The 16,661-nt window shown below is 45.4% G+C and overlaps 1 protein-coding gene across 1 annotated transcript; it reads right to left on the bottom strand.

Annotated features, from left to right (window-relative positions):
- Window positions 1-305: 305 nt before the first annotated feature.
- LOC142814481 (uncharacterized) lies at window positions 306-1,963 on the bottom strand. Its single transcript, XM_075893238.1, has one exon. It carries the CDS (start codon window positions 1,440-1,442, stop codon window positions 306-308), a length of 1,137 nt encoding a protein of 378 aa, XP_075749353.1. The 5' UTR covers window positions 1,443-1,963.
- Window positions 1,964-16,661: the final 14,698 nt, after the last annotated feature.

The following is a 16,661-nucleotide window of genomic DNA, read 5'->3' as shown; positions in this document are numbered from 1 at the left end:
CGGATTACGTCATCTCGCTCCATACGCTCGAGCTCCTGCTTCACTCGGTCCCGCAGGGGTAAGGCAATGCAACGCGCAACCGGAATAGCAAAGGGTACCAAGTTCGGCTTCAGTCTGATATTGTATTCCCCTTTCATAGCTCCCAGACTACCGAAAAGCTGAGGGTAGGAAGCTTCGATGGCTGTTTCGCTACTGACCGAGTCAGCGAACTTGATCAGCTCAAGGGCTTCGAGCGCTGGGAGACCCAAAAGTATCCAGCGTAAAGGCGAGACTACGTACACAGTTTGTCAGACAATGCGTTGTCTCTACTGTATAGTGGCAAGAAATTTTCCGAGAACATGCAGTGGCTCATTCGCAGGGCCTGTTAAGGTTATGTCGCACTTGTCTAACTTGGTAGGCAATCCCGGAAATGTTGAGGGTACAACGGACACTTCTGCACCCGAGTCAAGTTTAGCGAACACCGGAGTGCCGTTAATGATAATTTGAGCATACCGAGAATTGGAGTGCTCCCCATTTACCGCACCTACGAAATACGCCCCTATTTCCATATGGAGAGAAGAAAGCTGTACCTTCTTTCGCTCGCCTGCAGCCTTTTTCCGACACACCACTGCAAAATGTCCGGAACAACCGCAGTAGTTGCATTTCGCAGCTCGTGCCGGGCAGGAGGTCCTCGGGTGCTCTCCTTGACCGCAGTTGGAGCATGAACTGGATGTGAGAGGTCGGTAGGACTGTGGTCTGGTGCGTTGACCTTGTGTGACCGGTGCACTGGTCCTTGACGAGGTGTCGGAACGCTGCCCTGAAGAATTCTTTTGGGGCTGCCATTGTTTGTTGACCACGTCCAGGTTGCTGGCTGGCGCTGCCGAAGGTTCGTCGCTGGTTTCTCGCAGCTGTTGCTGCTGTCGTTGGACGGTCTCCCTCAAGCGAGCTTTTGCCAAAGCGCTGGCGAGTGTAAAATTTGCATCCATTTGCAGAGACTCCGAGAGCTTGGCATCACTGAGGCCGACTACAAACCGGTCGCGGATCATGCGCTCCTTTTCCTTGTAGTCGCACCGGTCCGCCAGTGTGTGCAATGTGGTGATGAATTGGTCGACTGACTCGCCTGGTTGTTGTATGCGTCGGTGAAAACATGCGCTCTCATAAACGAGGTTACGTGCGGCCACGAAGTGATCGTCGAACTTTTTTCTGACGACTTCATACTGCTTCTGCTGTTGTTCGGATAGTGTGAAGGTCGAAAAGATCTCTCTCGCTTGCCTGCCCATTGAGTAGAGTAGAGTCCGGACTTGCGCTTCTTCACTTCGCTCATTTAAGCCATAGGCAAAGCGGTAGTCGTCGAATAGTTGGATCCAGGAAGGCCATTCGGACGTTCGGTGGAAGTCAAACGCTGGTGGAGCTGGAACCGCGAACATGCCGTGAACTGGCTTGACTTCTTTGTCTTCTGACATGGCGCCGCTTGACGAAGACTGGTGAAACGACCGTCGAATATTAGAAGAATCCCACTTCTGACACCATGTCGTGTTGCGCCCTAGCGAAAGGCCATGCGCGTCCGGGCCGGCCGCAGGAGCTGAGAAAGGGACTGAGCCGCTTCCGATGCGCGCGAGATAACGTCCATCCTTTATTCCATGCAACCAGCATACATATATAGCAGACACTCATGTGACCAATTACGTCACGTACAAACGACACTTTACAATTGCGGGTGACAGCGCCAGATAACGCGGACACTTGACGCGCCTGGGCGATATCACCACAAGTTGCCTCTACGATATGGCGTGGGCTACGTGTTGTCGATAAGTACCAGGTGTCTCCATAGGCGCACAGTGGACAGCAGGCCGCCTGAGCACCTCAGAATAAGTTACCGCGCGTCGTGTCGGTGGTGCATCTCTTTGGGGCTCCCGTATGGCCTGCCGAATTTCTTCTCGGACAACATCCGCAATAGACAGTTCCGGTGAAGCGGGTGGCTGCAGCTTGCGTAGTTCCTCCCTGACAACTGACCGGACGAGCTCCCGCAGGGTGTCAAGGTTATCGACAACGTTTGCCGAGAAGACCCCTGCTGATGTACAAGCTACGTTACGATTTATTGCCGGGCTCTCTGCTTCAGCGTCGTTTCTATTGTTGTTGCTTCCGACCGAAACTCAGCAACAGTGCGCGGCGGATTGCGAACGAGTCCCAGGAACAGCTCTTGTTTTACCCTATGCATGAGATGACGCACCTTCTTGTCTTCAGTCATGTTGGGATCAGCTCGCTTGAACAGGCGGGACATGTCTTCTATGTACATAGCGACAGTTTCATTTGTGCGTTGATTCCGTGCACGAGGAGCTGCTTCTGCCTTTTCCTGGCGATCATTGTTGCCGAACGTACACAGTAGCTGCCGCCAGTACTCTTCCCAGGACGTCAAAGATGCGTCGTGGTTTTCGTACCACACTCGCGCTGCATCTTCCAAAGAGACGTATACGTTGCGCAGCTTGCCTGCTTCGTTCCATTGGTTTATGTTAGCCACCCTCTCGAAATGATCCAGCCAGTCTTCGGCGTCCTCGAACGGGTCACCATGGAACACCTTCGGTATGACGGGTTGGCTGACTGAGCTGTGATAGTGCAACTTGGCTGGTCATGGTGGTGGCGTTTCTTGTTTCGGTCGCTGATGCCCTTGGCACAGGGGGAAGTGGTCTGAATTCTGGTGAATCCCCTCGAATACGGCGACTGATCCGTTGGTGCACCGGCGTAAGCTCCACGGCTTGCGGATGGTCAGGGCTTGAACTTCACTCTCTCGTGGGGGTTGGAATCATCTACCCAGCACCTCCACCAGAAAATGTAACGAATGTAGCAGCCTCACAACAACGAAGTTCTATTTACACGGTTTATTAAGGGCGAACTTGTGCCCAAAGTGAACGACGCACAGCAATAAAGAAGATCCAAGGGCTGTAGTCCTCGTGAGCCTCTACCTCGAGCACCCTCGTTCTCTTCTTCACGCGCGTTGGCTGCTCGGCGGAGTCCCGGGTGCATGTAGGGCCGGCTTGTGCATTGCGGCTGGCTTCGTCGCTCGTAGTCGTGCCGTTAGCGTTTCTCTGGCTCCCAACGTCCGCGTTGCGCGGAGCAATGGTAATTTCCTCTGGCAATGTTACTTACATGTATTGTGGGAGTGCTTTTAAAATCTCTTCGCTCTTGAGAGAGAGCAAACACCTTGTAGTATTCAATGAATGTTCATCGTGGACGTTATATTTCTTCATTGCTATGAGAACTTCATTCTTCAGGGCTTCCGTTATGATGGGGCTCAACTGTAAATGTGCTCCTCTGCGTTCCAGCTGCTGGGTGCCTGCTACGTGCAGCTATCAAGCAAGCAAGCAAGGACCTTGAGGCAAGGCACAATGGAGCATTACAGCAGCAGCACCAGAGAGAAAAGGACCACAAGAAGCTTCGATTCCAGCGTGGTGATGAGTCAGAAGGGCTGGCACAGTATTTGAATAATGTAACTAATTTTCCAGCTCTTTCCACAGACCCTATGCTTGTTGCAGCCCCTGCATCTCCATGCAAGGAAATGTGGTCGGATGTTGCACGGAAGTCTGATTCTGCTACCATATAATGTCACAGTGCGATGTCAGCGACACCTAAGGTCGCAGAAACAGACACTGCTCATGGGTACCCTTCACTGCCAATAACTACAGTGGCAAGCACCAGGGCTCCAGCTGTGACTGTTTTCACTCAAGTAAAACGGCGCCCTGTGCGTGCTCCTGAACTTGTCGGTGGTGTGTGGATGCACAACAAAGTGAAGAAGACTGGGCGTACTGCCGTGCCACTGTGCTCTGCTGCTTTTGAGCAGAGCCCACCTTCTGATTGTGGGCCACCTGATGCCCGCGGTGTAACATCCATGGTGAGCCCTCAGTCAGAAGAGGTGGTTTCGTGCAAGGGCACCAGTGCGGCTGACACCAGCGCTTCCACACCTTGTGGTGATCCCCGTGTAGAAAAGGAGGTTAGAATCGAAAATAAGAAAGGGCGTAGTAACAAGAAACCAGCTTCTCCTGCTCTTGTCAGTGGTGCAAGTGTGCACCACAAAGTGAAGAAGACTGGGCGTACTACCGTGCCACTGTGCTCTGCTGCTTTTCAGCAGAGCCCACCTTCTGACTGTGGGCCACCCAGCAGCTGCGGCATAACACACACGGTGAGCCCCCAGTCAGAAGGTGTGGTTCTGCGCAAGGGCAGCAGTGCGGCTGACACCAGCGCTTCCACACTTCGTTGTGATCCCCGTGTCGAAAAGGAGGTTAGAGTCGAAAATAAAAAAGGGCGTAGTAACAAGAAACCAGTTTCTCCTGCTCTTCTCAGTGGTGCAAGGGTGCACCACAAAGTGAAGAAGACTGGGCGTACTGCCGTGCCACTGTGCTCTGCTGCTTTTGAGCAGAGCCCACCTTCTGACTGTGGGCCACCCAGCAGCTGCGGCGTAACACACACGGTGAGCCCCCAGTCAGAAGGTGTGGTTCTGCGCAAGGGCAGCAGTGCGGCTGGCACCAGCGCTTCCACACTTCGTTGTGATCCCCGTGTAGAAAAGGAGGTTAGAGTCGAAAATAAGAAAGGGCGTAGTAACAAGAAACCAGTTTCTCTTGCTCTTCTCAGTGGTGCAAGTGTGCACCAAAAAGTGAAGAAGACTGGGCGTACTGCCGTGCCACTGTGCTCTGCTGCTTTTGAGCAGAGCCCACCTTCTGACTATAGGCCACCCAGCAGCTGCGGCGTAACACACACGGTGAGCCCCCAGTCAGAAGGTGTGGTTCTGCGCAAGGGCAGCAGTGCGGCTGACACCAGCGCTTCCACACTTCGTTGTGATCCCCGTGTAGAAAAGGAGGTTAGAGTCGAAAATAAGAAAGGGCGTAATAACAAGAAACCAGTTTCTCCTGCTCTTGTGAGTGGTGCAAGTGCGCAACTGAACAGAAGCAGAAAGCAACATCAGCAAAATTGTCACACAGCCATATTTGCACTGGTGGAGGAAATCTTTCTGAAGGGAGCGAATTCAGCACTATAAGGAGTGTAAAGCTAGCTTTGAAGGATGGAAAATAAAAACTCATTGTGTATTGAGAAAAAGTTAAACAAAGCAGACTTTCCGTATGTTCGAGTTAAGTTTGTTTGTTGCCACGCAGGGTATCCAAATCCGAGGGTACTAAATATTCGGCCCAATCAACGCTTCAACGGTACAGGTTGCAACGTTGAACTTAAGCTTGCGCTACGGGTTTCTCTACATCCCTATTATAAAGTTGTAAATTTAGCGGATGGGCACAACCATAAAGTAGGTGCCGAGATTTTTGTATGGTGCCATAATATTCATGCATTAAGTGCTTCTGAAAAAGAGCAACTTCAGGACTTGATTTCTTTTAATGTGAAACCTTAAGACCTAAAGGATGCCATTCTGAGGAAAATGGGAAAACACATTACTTTTCGTAATATTACAAACTTGAAGCATAGAACAGTTCAAAATATTCAGGACAATGCTTATCATGGAGCTCTTTTGTTGGAAAAAATCAACGAATTGTTTTCTGAAAACTCTGAGTGGAAGGTTCATATTGAAAAGAGTACAGAAAATGGTCTCCTGTACGTATTGCTTCAATCAGAGCATATGGCCCAGTTACTAAAAAAGTACCCTGAAGTGTTGTTCTTTAATGGTACGATTAAAGTTAATAAAGAAGGGTATATCTTGCATTCGATTCTGTGTGAAGATGGAACAAGCCATGGGAGGCCTGTATGTTATGCATTTGTTCAGCGGGAGACATCAGAAATATTAAAGTCTATCGTAGAGACCTTCGTTTCTTTGAATTCTGTCGTAGAGAAGTAGTGCAAAATTGGGGTAATGGACAAAGATTTAAATAAAATGAATGTAATCAAGCAGCTTCTGCCCACTTGTAGAATCTTGTTGTGTTCGTGACACGTATTAAAGTACTTACACACCAAAGTGATGCAGCATAAGTCAAACAGTCTAGATAAGACGTATGTTATAGATATAATTACGAAACTGGTTTTTGCACATACTGTAGATATATATCAAGAGCACTTGCAGGACTTGGAAGAAGCACTTGAAGATGACAAAGCCCTCCTGGAGTACTTTTATAAAAATTGGCACAGCTGCAAGATCATGTGGGTTCATGCTTATCGTGCAAATGCGTGTAGTTTAGGAAATAATACTAACAATCAAATGGAAAGCCATGATCAAAAGTAAAAAAATTATCTAACACGTGACAAGCACTTAATGGAAGTAGTGAAAGCTCTGATAAGGTATGTGACCCATGATGCTCTCGCACTCAGCCATACGCAATATAAAGAAATGAGAACTTGCATTGACACCAGTAAGACTGATAAGTTTCGCATTTAAATGGCAGCAAAATGCGCCGAATATGCTAGAAAATTGTTATGTAAAGAATATGGGCTGTTTATGAAATATCCACAAGACTGTGTTGTCTCTGATGGCAAATGCACCGTTTTTGTTGGCAGTAAGCTTTATGAAGTTACTAATATTATGAGGACATGCATATGCACATTTAAAACGCAGTACCAGCTGCCCTGTAGGCACATTCTTGCAGCTAGATCAAAAATTAATATGGAACTGTTTCATGAAAGTTGTGTGTCAAAGCGCTGGCTTAAATTTGCTTTTGTGCAGACCGACCAAACAGTGTCACCAGACAAACTAAGCATTTTAACTACAAGCATGATAAAAAAGGTACAGCCAAAGCTTGATAACACAGAGGCCAGATATAAATATGCATATGCACGTCTGTTGGAACTTTCAAAGGAAGCTGCTAATGTACTAGCCCAATTTCGCGCAACTGAACTTTGCGAAAAATTGAGCGAGTGTGAGGACTTTTTCCAAAATCTTGTTACTTACCCTAGAAATAAGAAACATGATTCACCACTTCCTAAAATAGCAGAAAGTAATGAAAAAGTTAGTGGTTAAGGAAAAGGATTAGAAAAGTAAAAAGAAGTAAGTAATTCGTGGAGTGTAGACCTGAACGACTATCTATTGGCTAAGTCTGTAAATGATGACACTACGAAGAAGGGCTCCACAGAAGATAAATCGGAACTGAAAGAGCAATCTGGTCATGTTAAATCTGATTCAAAAGATGAAATTCAATTTACTATAGCCTCGCATGATGATAAGGTATGTCAGGTTCTAGCAAGGACATCGGACACTAGCTCTTCGCCCAGTGATTTTGCACAGCAACTGACAGCGCTTAGCATACCTCTAGTTAAATTCGCTCGCGGCGGACCATGTAAGAGATGTGCACATGATACGAAGCGGGGAAAAAAAGACTACGTTTGCATGTTTTGAAAAACTCTCAATTTCAAGAGAAGGCATCTGTGACAGTCGTTGGTAGAACAGTGGAAGAAATTAGTGACCCCATAGCTGACGCGATTTGTGATCCAAATAATTGCAACCCGTACAAAATAAGTTCCTCTGATTTAGCGGCCTTACGAGGCATGGGATGGCTGTCAGATGCAATCGTAAATGCAGCGCAATTTATTATTTCACGTCAGTTTCCTGGTCTGTGCAATTATCAGGATGTTCTTCTTGGGGAGAGCTTGAAGTTTATGAAGTGAGACAACTTTATTCAAATTCTGCATATTCCTGGGTATTGGGTTACAGTGACAAATTATGGTGCCCCTACAAACAATGTTTTTTGTATGATTCGTTAGACCAGGACATTATGCCAAGTGTAGCAACTCAAGTTATGAACATAATGAGTCTAGCTTCTAACGCTCTCATCATTCACGCTAAGGCAGTACAGCGTCAAGAGAACTTTTATGACTGTGGCGCTTTTGCCATGACTAATGCATTCACCATTGCATCTGGCGTTGACTCGTGCACCGTCGCTTTTGATAAGACCTTAATGCGCAGGCATTGATTATCATGTCTTGCAGATAATGAGATGGTGCATTTCCCTATTGCTACAATGCAAGTACCCAGGGTAAAACCAAAATCAAGTTGCTTTTTTGTTCCAAAGTATTATTTCATGTTTAAGCCATTAAAAAATCAGCCTTAAATTGAAACCTTATAGTTCTATAGCTGCTGATTTGAGACATTTCAATAGATTCCAACTCTAGGTTATTAATATACTCTGTCATCATCATTAGCATTCTTGGTCCTTCTGCCCCACAAAGAACTTTAAAATGACATTCTTTGGTCCGTGTTATTCAGTGATATAACTTTCTGCAGGCGTTATTTATCCAGAAAATAGTGCAAACCTTTATACTATATGCACCTTGCTTTTAAAAACTAAGTGGTTTGAGGAAGGGCTAATAAATTTTGATGCCTATTGGTCAATAAAATGAACTGTGTAAATAACGCAGGCCAAAAAGTTATTATTTTTGTGGTATATTTTAGGGACCATGAGCATCCTAGCATGTTGCAACCTTTTTAGATGTTTAAGTATACAAATGTATGAAACCTTCTAAAGGGGCCCTAAAGGCATACTGTTGGTGCACTGTTTGTGGTGCACTGTTTGTTCCGTGCTAAGAAAATGCCTTGTTTAAAAAGAAGTTATATATTAAGTGGTCAGCATGCTACAACTGGTATTTAAACAACTTTCCAAGTAGGTCTTCTTGACATTTTGTCCCTTAGGTGGCGTGAAATACAATAGTAGCAGGCGTGGTAGAAGGAAAGTTAAGCTATTATGAGCAGACACCAGTCAGTAGCTTCGGAGAAGCTTCTGTGGCACAGGTAGGTAATTTGAGAGAACTTTCACTGCCCCCCACCCCGTTTTGGGGGGATGATTGAAGCTAGCCATGAGTCTTGTCGGCGGCTCTTAGTTCAAAGAATGAAATAGAAAGAACCAAGGAGCATTTTATATCAGATTTGGGCGCACGTTAAAGAACCCCAGGTGGTAGAAATCTCCGGAGCCCTCCACTACAGCGTCTCTCATAATCATACCTGACCTTGTCCAAAAAACCTGACCTTGTCCATTCTATTTCATATATCCCAGGCATAAGTGACCATTGTTTCGTGCACTTCAATCTAACAGGTTCTTTAAGGCGTCGGTCAAACAATTGGAAAACAATAAGAGACTACCCACGCGGCGATTATGACTCAATCAACAGTGAACTCGAATCGAATTTTGAGAGCTTTGCTAATGGCTTCTTTGATCGCAGCGTTCAACAAAACTGGAACTTGTTCAAAATGAAAGTTGAATCTTTAATCACGCGATACATTCCCACATACGTTATCAAGGGTCGCCAACGCCCCCCTTGGTTCTCAACTGACTTAAAAAAATTGCGGAATAAAAAGAAACGGTTGTTCCGTCAGGCAAAGCAGACTAATTCGTTAGCCCGTTGGCACGTGTACAAATCTGTCCTTTCCGAATACAGAGCAGCTATCAAGGAAGCCAAGCGCGTTTTTCTTAATAATACCCTTCCCTCAATTCTTGTAACCAACCCTTCTAAGTTTTGGAAAACTGTTAAACCTAGGGAAAAGAAAAACATTTCGCTTACGAACTCAGACGGGCAGCCAGTTCGCTGTGAAGAGTGTTGCATTGCAATAAATGATTTTTTTGTTACTTCTTTTTCAAGTTGTTCTGCTTCTGCGTTGCCGCAAATGCCTAGTCGTGATTTTTTACCCATGTATCCTGTTACCGTTGATGCCGTTGGAGTGCAAAATTTAATTCACAAGCTTACGTTATCCTCTTCTTGTGGCGTAGATGAAATCAACTCAAAGTTTCTAAAAAACACTGCATTGCATTCATCAATTTACTTGTCCCTAATCTTTTCGCAATCTATTCAGACCTCCACTTTGCCGCTTGACTGGAAGGTGGGGAAGGTGGTCCCTCTGCACAAATCTGGTAACACACAGTCTCCTCTCAACTACAGACCAATTTCCCTAACCAGTGTTCCTTGTAAAATGTTAGAACATATAATTTACTCCAACCTTGTCTCATTCCTAGAATCAAATTCTTTTTTTACTCCCTACCAGCACGGATTCCGAAAAAGTTACTCATGTGAAACCCAACTTCTTTATTTTACTAATGACATAGCATCGGCTTTAGATCGCGGCTCACTTGTGCATTGCATTTTTCTTGACTTTCAAAAAGCTTTCGATAAAGTACCTCACCAATTACTCCTCCTGAAAATTAGTGCCTTAAACATTGACCCGCACATTCTTAAATGGATTGAATGCTTTCTGACTAATCGCACTCAGTTTGTAACAACTAATGGCTATAACTCACCTCTTTCTAAAGTAACATCCGGCGTACCCCAAGGTTCCGTATTAGGCCCTTTACTTTTTCTTATATATATTAATGATCTCCCAGACAGCATTAACTCCGCTATAAGGTTATTTGCAGATGATTGTGTAATTTACCGCGAAATAAACAATGAATATGATAACCAATTTCTACATTCAGACCTTGACACTGTCTCAACCTGGTGCAATAAATGGCTTATGACTCTCAACTCTAACAAATCTAAATGCATGTCAATAACCAGGCGATCTATTTCTCCCCCCTGTACCTACAGAATTAACGCCGTTCCCCTCCAGCATGTCTCTTCATATAAGTACCTCGGCGTTTACATTACCAACAATCTATCTTGGCACACGCATGTTACCTACATCTGTAATAACGCTAACCGAACGCTAGGATACTTACGCCGCAACTTTTCTCGCGCTCCGCTGTCCCTCAAAATTCTATTATACCGATCACTAATTCGCCCAAAGCTTGAGTACGCGTCCGCTATATGGGATCCCGTGCAGCAAAATTTAATTAACGCGTTAGAATCTGTTCAGAACCGCTCAGTTCGGTTCATTTGTTCTAATTATTCCCGTACTGCTAGCATATCAGAAATGAAATCTAACCTTGACCTACCCAATTTAACTGTCCGGAGGAAACTGGCGCGACTGCATTTTTTTCATAAGATATTTTTTCACAATCCATCAATGAAGCGAGACCTCATTTCACAACCGTCATACCACTCATCGCGCATTGATCATCAGCATAGGGTTGCCATTCCGTTTTGCCGCACCAAATTCTTTTCAGCAGCCTTCTTACCGAAAACAGCCGCCGATTGGAACCACCTTCCCTCTTCCGTTGTATCAATAACAGACCCTTTGTTATTCAAGACTGCAATTTCTCAGCAATGCTTGTAACTATACGCAGTTTCCATTATCTATCTTTGTCTTGTATGTGCTTGAATTCTTATACATTTTTAGTTGACTTATGTTGCCTTCCTGATTTGCGCATCTTATACTTGTTTCTTCATTTTGTCTTTTTTTCTTGTGTGTTATATATGTTGTACCCACCCCCTCTGTAATGCCCTACGGGCCCTGAGGGTATTCTAATAAATAAATAAATAAATATGCTGGTTTTGAGACGTTAAACCTTACATATAAAAATAAGCATTTCATACCAGATTTTAGTGCGCTGAAATCGTCTTTTCTACTGTGGCCAGTTTCAGTAATTACTTTTTCTGGGACTCGACTATGTCATTTCATAGAGTTACAGAGTTCGCAGAATATTGCATGGGTGCCTCGAGCCTTATCATGCATTTACTTCTTTCTTAGTGAACTAAGCCCGGTAGATAATACTGACGTTTTGGCGTTCTTAAACTTTCCCTCATCATTCGAACGGGAAAAATCTTTTGCCTTTAGGGTCCTTTTCAGATGAAGATTTGTTCCTTTGTGATTGAATGCCTGACTTCATTTTCTAAGCTGTGCTATGTGGAAACACATACTTCGGCAAAATAAAAGCTAATGCGGGCAGCTGGTGAAAATTTACTTTTCCAACTGTAAATAAATTTTTTGTGATTGTATTACAATGTAAGATGTTCTTAATGCATTAAAAATATTCTGAACATTCCCTAGAAAACAGCATCATTTCTAGTAAAAGTCTTAATGTTTCCTATGGCAAAGTTTAGTTCCATTAGGCTGGCTGCAGTTTGAGGCAGCAGTTCAGCATGGCCTGTATTAGTTTCATATTAAGTCTCTGGGCGGAGCCTGACCGCTACAGAGCGCGTTCTTGGGTGGCGGATAGGGAAACGTTCCATGATGTGAATTTGCACAAAGCTGCTTCATATCATGGTACAGGCAGTTATGCCCGCGGACCAACAAGCATATAGTCATGGTTCACATTAGTAACAACCATATTTTTGCTGCTGTTAGCGGCCAGTGGTTTTTACACATCACCTGAATTTAAGTCAGTGCATATACTTAGACATTGTGATGTGCGTGTAACATCAGTGCAGTGCTCATGTTGGTTACCATTCATGAGACCATAACAAGGACCTGCTGCCAGACATCATGTCCTGGTCCTGACCTGCCTTTGGGAGGCTGACTCAACCGTCTAGGTTGGCGAGCGGGTTCCTGCTTCTGGTCACCAGTCACAATGGTGCAGTGACCAGCCACCATGGTGCATGCACGGGTAGATCTGTCTGATATAAAGTGTTAATGCAGGCTTGTTAATACGTCGTGAACATGCTATAAACAGCGCTACAACTAGGCAAAGGAAGAAGAAACAAAAGCTGCAAGGGACATCCTGTCTCTTTCAGCTCTTTTCAGATGTTCTGATCTCTCTGCTCACATTTGGAGATTGTTTTCACAATATGACTGAAGCGCTTCTGTCCATGACTTATGGGTGAGCTGGGCTTCTCATCTGCTTCAGCCAAGAAATACACCTAGAAAGAGTGAGTGAGCCATTTTGGATAACATCAGCATTGGAACTACTAGTGACTGTTTTTTAATTGTTCAGCAGAACTTAATTTAATTACAAAGATTTGCTTGTCTTAGTAGTTTGGTAATGGGTGCAGTTTTAGTGTGGTTGTTTTGCTTTTATTTAAAATTACTTTCGTTTTAAATGTTTGACTATTGTGTGTGAAAAACTGGCTCATCCTTTCCTAAAACGGGACCCTGCCTCAGTAAAACGATCCTGCATCGCAGGCATGATGGCTGAATGGCTGCAGCTGCTTCAATGCTGCCCAAGGATGTAGTGTTGATGTTTGAGAGGAGCAGCCATAGACCGGTAGAAAAAGTGGAACCTATTTAAACTCACTCAAGTACATTTCACCATGGAATTTCACTCGGACTCAAATTCACTGAAATTTAGCTCAACAGAACTATTTGGGACTCGCTAAACTGTCAAAATAAAACCTGTGACCCAGGCACTGAGCAAGTTGGCCGTTTGATTTTTGGAACAACAAGGACACAACCACACAAATAAAATCAACTGCAGCTGCAAGTTTGAAGGAGCCTGTACAAGTCCAACAGTGCAGCCAATGCTGCTAGATGATGATGATGATGATGATTAAAGGCCTCCCCTTTGAATCCGGGTGACGGCATGCGCCAACTAGCCTACCTTAATAGTTCGAGTTTAAATTCTGTCCCTCAACTCGGATGTCTTTTTAATTTTGCCCAGCCGCTACTCTTGGCTGGGATGTTATTTTATCGACTTCTCTGCTTTTCCTCCACCAATACTCCAGCCGCTGCTTAGTAATACCTACTGCTGACCAGTTAATGCTTCCATCAACCGCGAAGCCCAGCGCCTCAGGAAGTGTGACCTTCCCCCCATTTCTATCCGGCTGAATCTTTTGACATTCCATGATTATGTGGTCGATTGTTTTTTTATTTATGCCACATCCAACACATGTCTCATCCTGTGACGAATATTTGCTCCTGTAAGTTAGAGTTCTCAAGCAGCCAGCCCGCGCCTCAAAGAGCAACGCACTACCTTTATTGTTGTCATAAAAGTTCTCTTTCCGGATCTCTTGTTTGCTTGCCTTGTAGATTCCCAGCGATCCCTTCTTTTCCATCCTCTCTTTCCACATGAGCGTCTCTGTTTCCCTCACTTGCTTTTTAACTGGCCCCCTTTGCTTATTTGCCGCGGTCAAGTTATACTTAGTCGCCAGCTTTCACGTCCTCTTCCGCCATTTGGTGTCCACACTTTTCAGGTACAGGTATCTGTGCACTCTGGCTGCCCAGTTCTTCTCATCTAAATGTCTAAGTCGCTCCTCAAACCGTATTTTACTTTGTGCTTCCCTCGCCTCAAATGAAGCCCAACCCATATCGCCTTGTACAGCCTCGTTTGTAGTCTTACTGTGAGCTCCCAGAGCTAACCTGCCGACTGCCTTTTGGTTAACCTCCAGCCCCGACAGGATATCTGACTTTAAGCATAATATGGCATTAGAGAACGTGAGCGCTGGCACCATTACTCCTTTCCAGATGCCTCGTACTACCTCGTACTTATTGTGTCCCCAAAGTGCTCTATGTTTCATTACTGCTGCATTTCGTCTCCCTTTCAGTTTGAGGTGTTCTTCATGAGCATTCAGGTAGCCTTTTCCTTCATTAAGCCAGATCCCCAAGTATTTGTACTTAGTTACTAATGGTATGGCTTCCTGTTGTATCCTTATTGGTGCTACATGAGCTTCCTCGTTGAACACCATGACTCCAGATTTCTGTGGGTTAAAATGTAGGCCTAGGTACGTTGCCTCATCACCACAAATGTCAGCCAGTTTTTGAAGTTCTTCCGCATTATCCGCCAGCAGCACTATATCGTCTGCGTACATCAATCGCGGAATCCGTTGCTCCACTAACACTCCATTGCTTCGGTGTGACAAATCAAAGCCCAATCCACTCTCCTCTAGTCGTCTTTCCATTCCTCTAATGTACAGTGTGAACAGCAATGGCGAAAGAGGGCACCCCTGTTTTAAACCTCTTCGAATGTACACGGGCTCCGTGTATGTACGCCCTTCCCATGTAATGTGTGCCTTGTTACCCTCATATATTGCCCTTAGCAGCCCTACAAATTCCGACCCAATCCCCTCCTCTTCCAGTATATGCCACAGCAATCCCCTGTCCACGTTGTCATGTCCAGAAACAGTAGCCATGTTGGTCTGCCCTGTGCTGCCGAAATTTCGATGGTCTGGGTTATGACGAAAAGATTGTCTTCCAAGCGTCGACCCGGCCTAAATCCATTTTGCAGTTCCCCTAAAATACCGTTACTTTCAACCCACTTCAACAACTCGGCTTTGATGGCTTGTATAGCTAATCTATAGAGCACTGACGTGACTGTAATCGGCCTGTAAGACCTCGCCTTGTCCCTTTCTCCCTTGCCTTTGTAGATCAAGCTCATTCTACTTTCGCGCCAGTGCGCAGGAATCCTCTTGGATTTTATAGCGCGCTCGATGGCTCCATACAAGTGCGCCTGTCCCGCTGGTCCCAAATGGTTGATAATCTCTATCGGGATTCCATCCGGTCCTGTTGCCGTACTTTTGGGAACACTGTGTTCTGCCTTTTTCCAGTCCAAAAATTCGATATTAAATTTTTCATCTGCCACTATTTTATTTCCCACCTGTGTCCAGTTAGCCGACCTCTCGCGTGCTTGGCCGAAAGTATTTCCTATGACTCCATGTAGGTATTCTAATGCGCTGTCCCCCAGGAGAACGTTGCCGTCCCCGTCCTGTATCTGAGTCTGCATCTCTTTAGTCGTCGTTCCCAATGCTTTTAAATGGTTCCAGAGTTTTCGGGGGGCGCTCTTATTCTTCTTACGTATGTCTGATACCCATTTCTCACTCGCAGCTTTAATCTTCGCTTGTACTAGTTTCTGCACCTCCAATTTCTTTTCTCGGTACCGGCTCCACCGTAACTGCACTTCATAATCCTGATATCCCATTTGCTTTGCTTTTCTGTGCAGTCTAGAGGCCTGTCGTCGCTCTTCAATAGCCAGTTTAATTTTCTTGTCCCACCAGCTTCGTGGTTTCCGTTTACCCCTCCAGCGGTTTTTTTCCTTACTTTGTTTATTTCCTTTTGTATACAACTAACAACCTCGTCATATTCCCACACCTTTGTTGGCTGTGCTTCTAATTCTCTTTCAATGCTATTGACGATGTCTGCTATCTGCTTTTCGCTTACTTTCGGGAGCCCAACCTCCTGTGTTTTCTTCCTAGCCCCCCCCCCCTTCCTGTCAAATTTCAGGATTATACGCCTGTGGTCGCTGCCCAGACTGTTTTCTCCTTCTTCATCTATCGTCATTTGGTTCAACCGCTCGTACGTGTGTTCTGAGACCAGGCCGTAGTCTATGCAAGGCTGTTCACTGCCGCTTTGCCACGTTATCTGCCCGTCGCATTTATGTTCCCGGTTAACTATTACCAGTTGCTGTTCTTCACACATATCGATAACCATTGCACCGTTATAGTCTGTATATCCATCCAGATCCTCAATGTGGGCATTCAAATCTCCTACTAATATCACCTCGCCGGATTCTTTAAACTTTTTTATGTCCTTCCTGAGGCAGTCCACCCACTCTTTATTTTGTTCTCTGGCGTCATTCCCTGTCCACAGATAGGCCACTCCCAACCGTGTCTTTTTTCCCCCCACCGTTCCACTAACCCATAAGTGTTCCTTACAGCCCTGATTTTCCCTCTGCCAATTCCCTCCTCGCCTAATCAACATGCCCACACCTCCACCCTTCCTTTCTCCCGCTGCCCTGTTGCACCCCACCCATACGTAATCATCCATCACTGGTGGCTCCTCCATATCTCTCAGGTGGGTTTCTGTCAGGGCGTACACGTCAATTTCTTCTTTCTCGAGTTGGGTTTGTATCTCCATCCATTTTTCGTGCTTGCGGCCGCCTTGCATGTTTATATAACTAATTTTAATCCCCCGGTTTATTTTCCTTTTCTTTCTTTTGTGTTTCCGCCGCCGTGCATCATTGCCCCCT

Source organism: Rhipicephalus microplus, chromosome 4, assembly GCF_043290135.1.
Source record: "Rhipicephalus microplus isolate Deutch F79 chromosome 4, USDA_Rmic, whole genome shotgun sequence".
NCBI lineage: Eukaryota > Metazoa > Arthropoda > Arachnida > Ixodida > Ixodidae > Rhipicephalus > Rhipicephalus microplus.
Note: the sequence above shows the minus strand (reverse complement) of the source record. Positions and strands in the feature narration are given on the sequence as shown.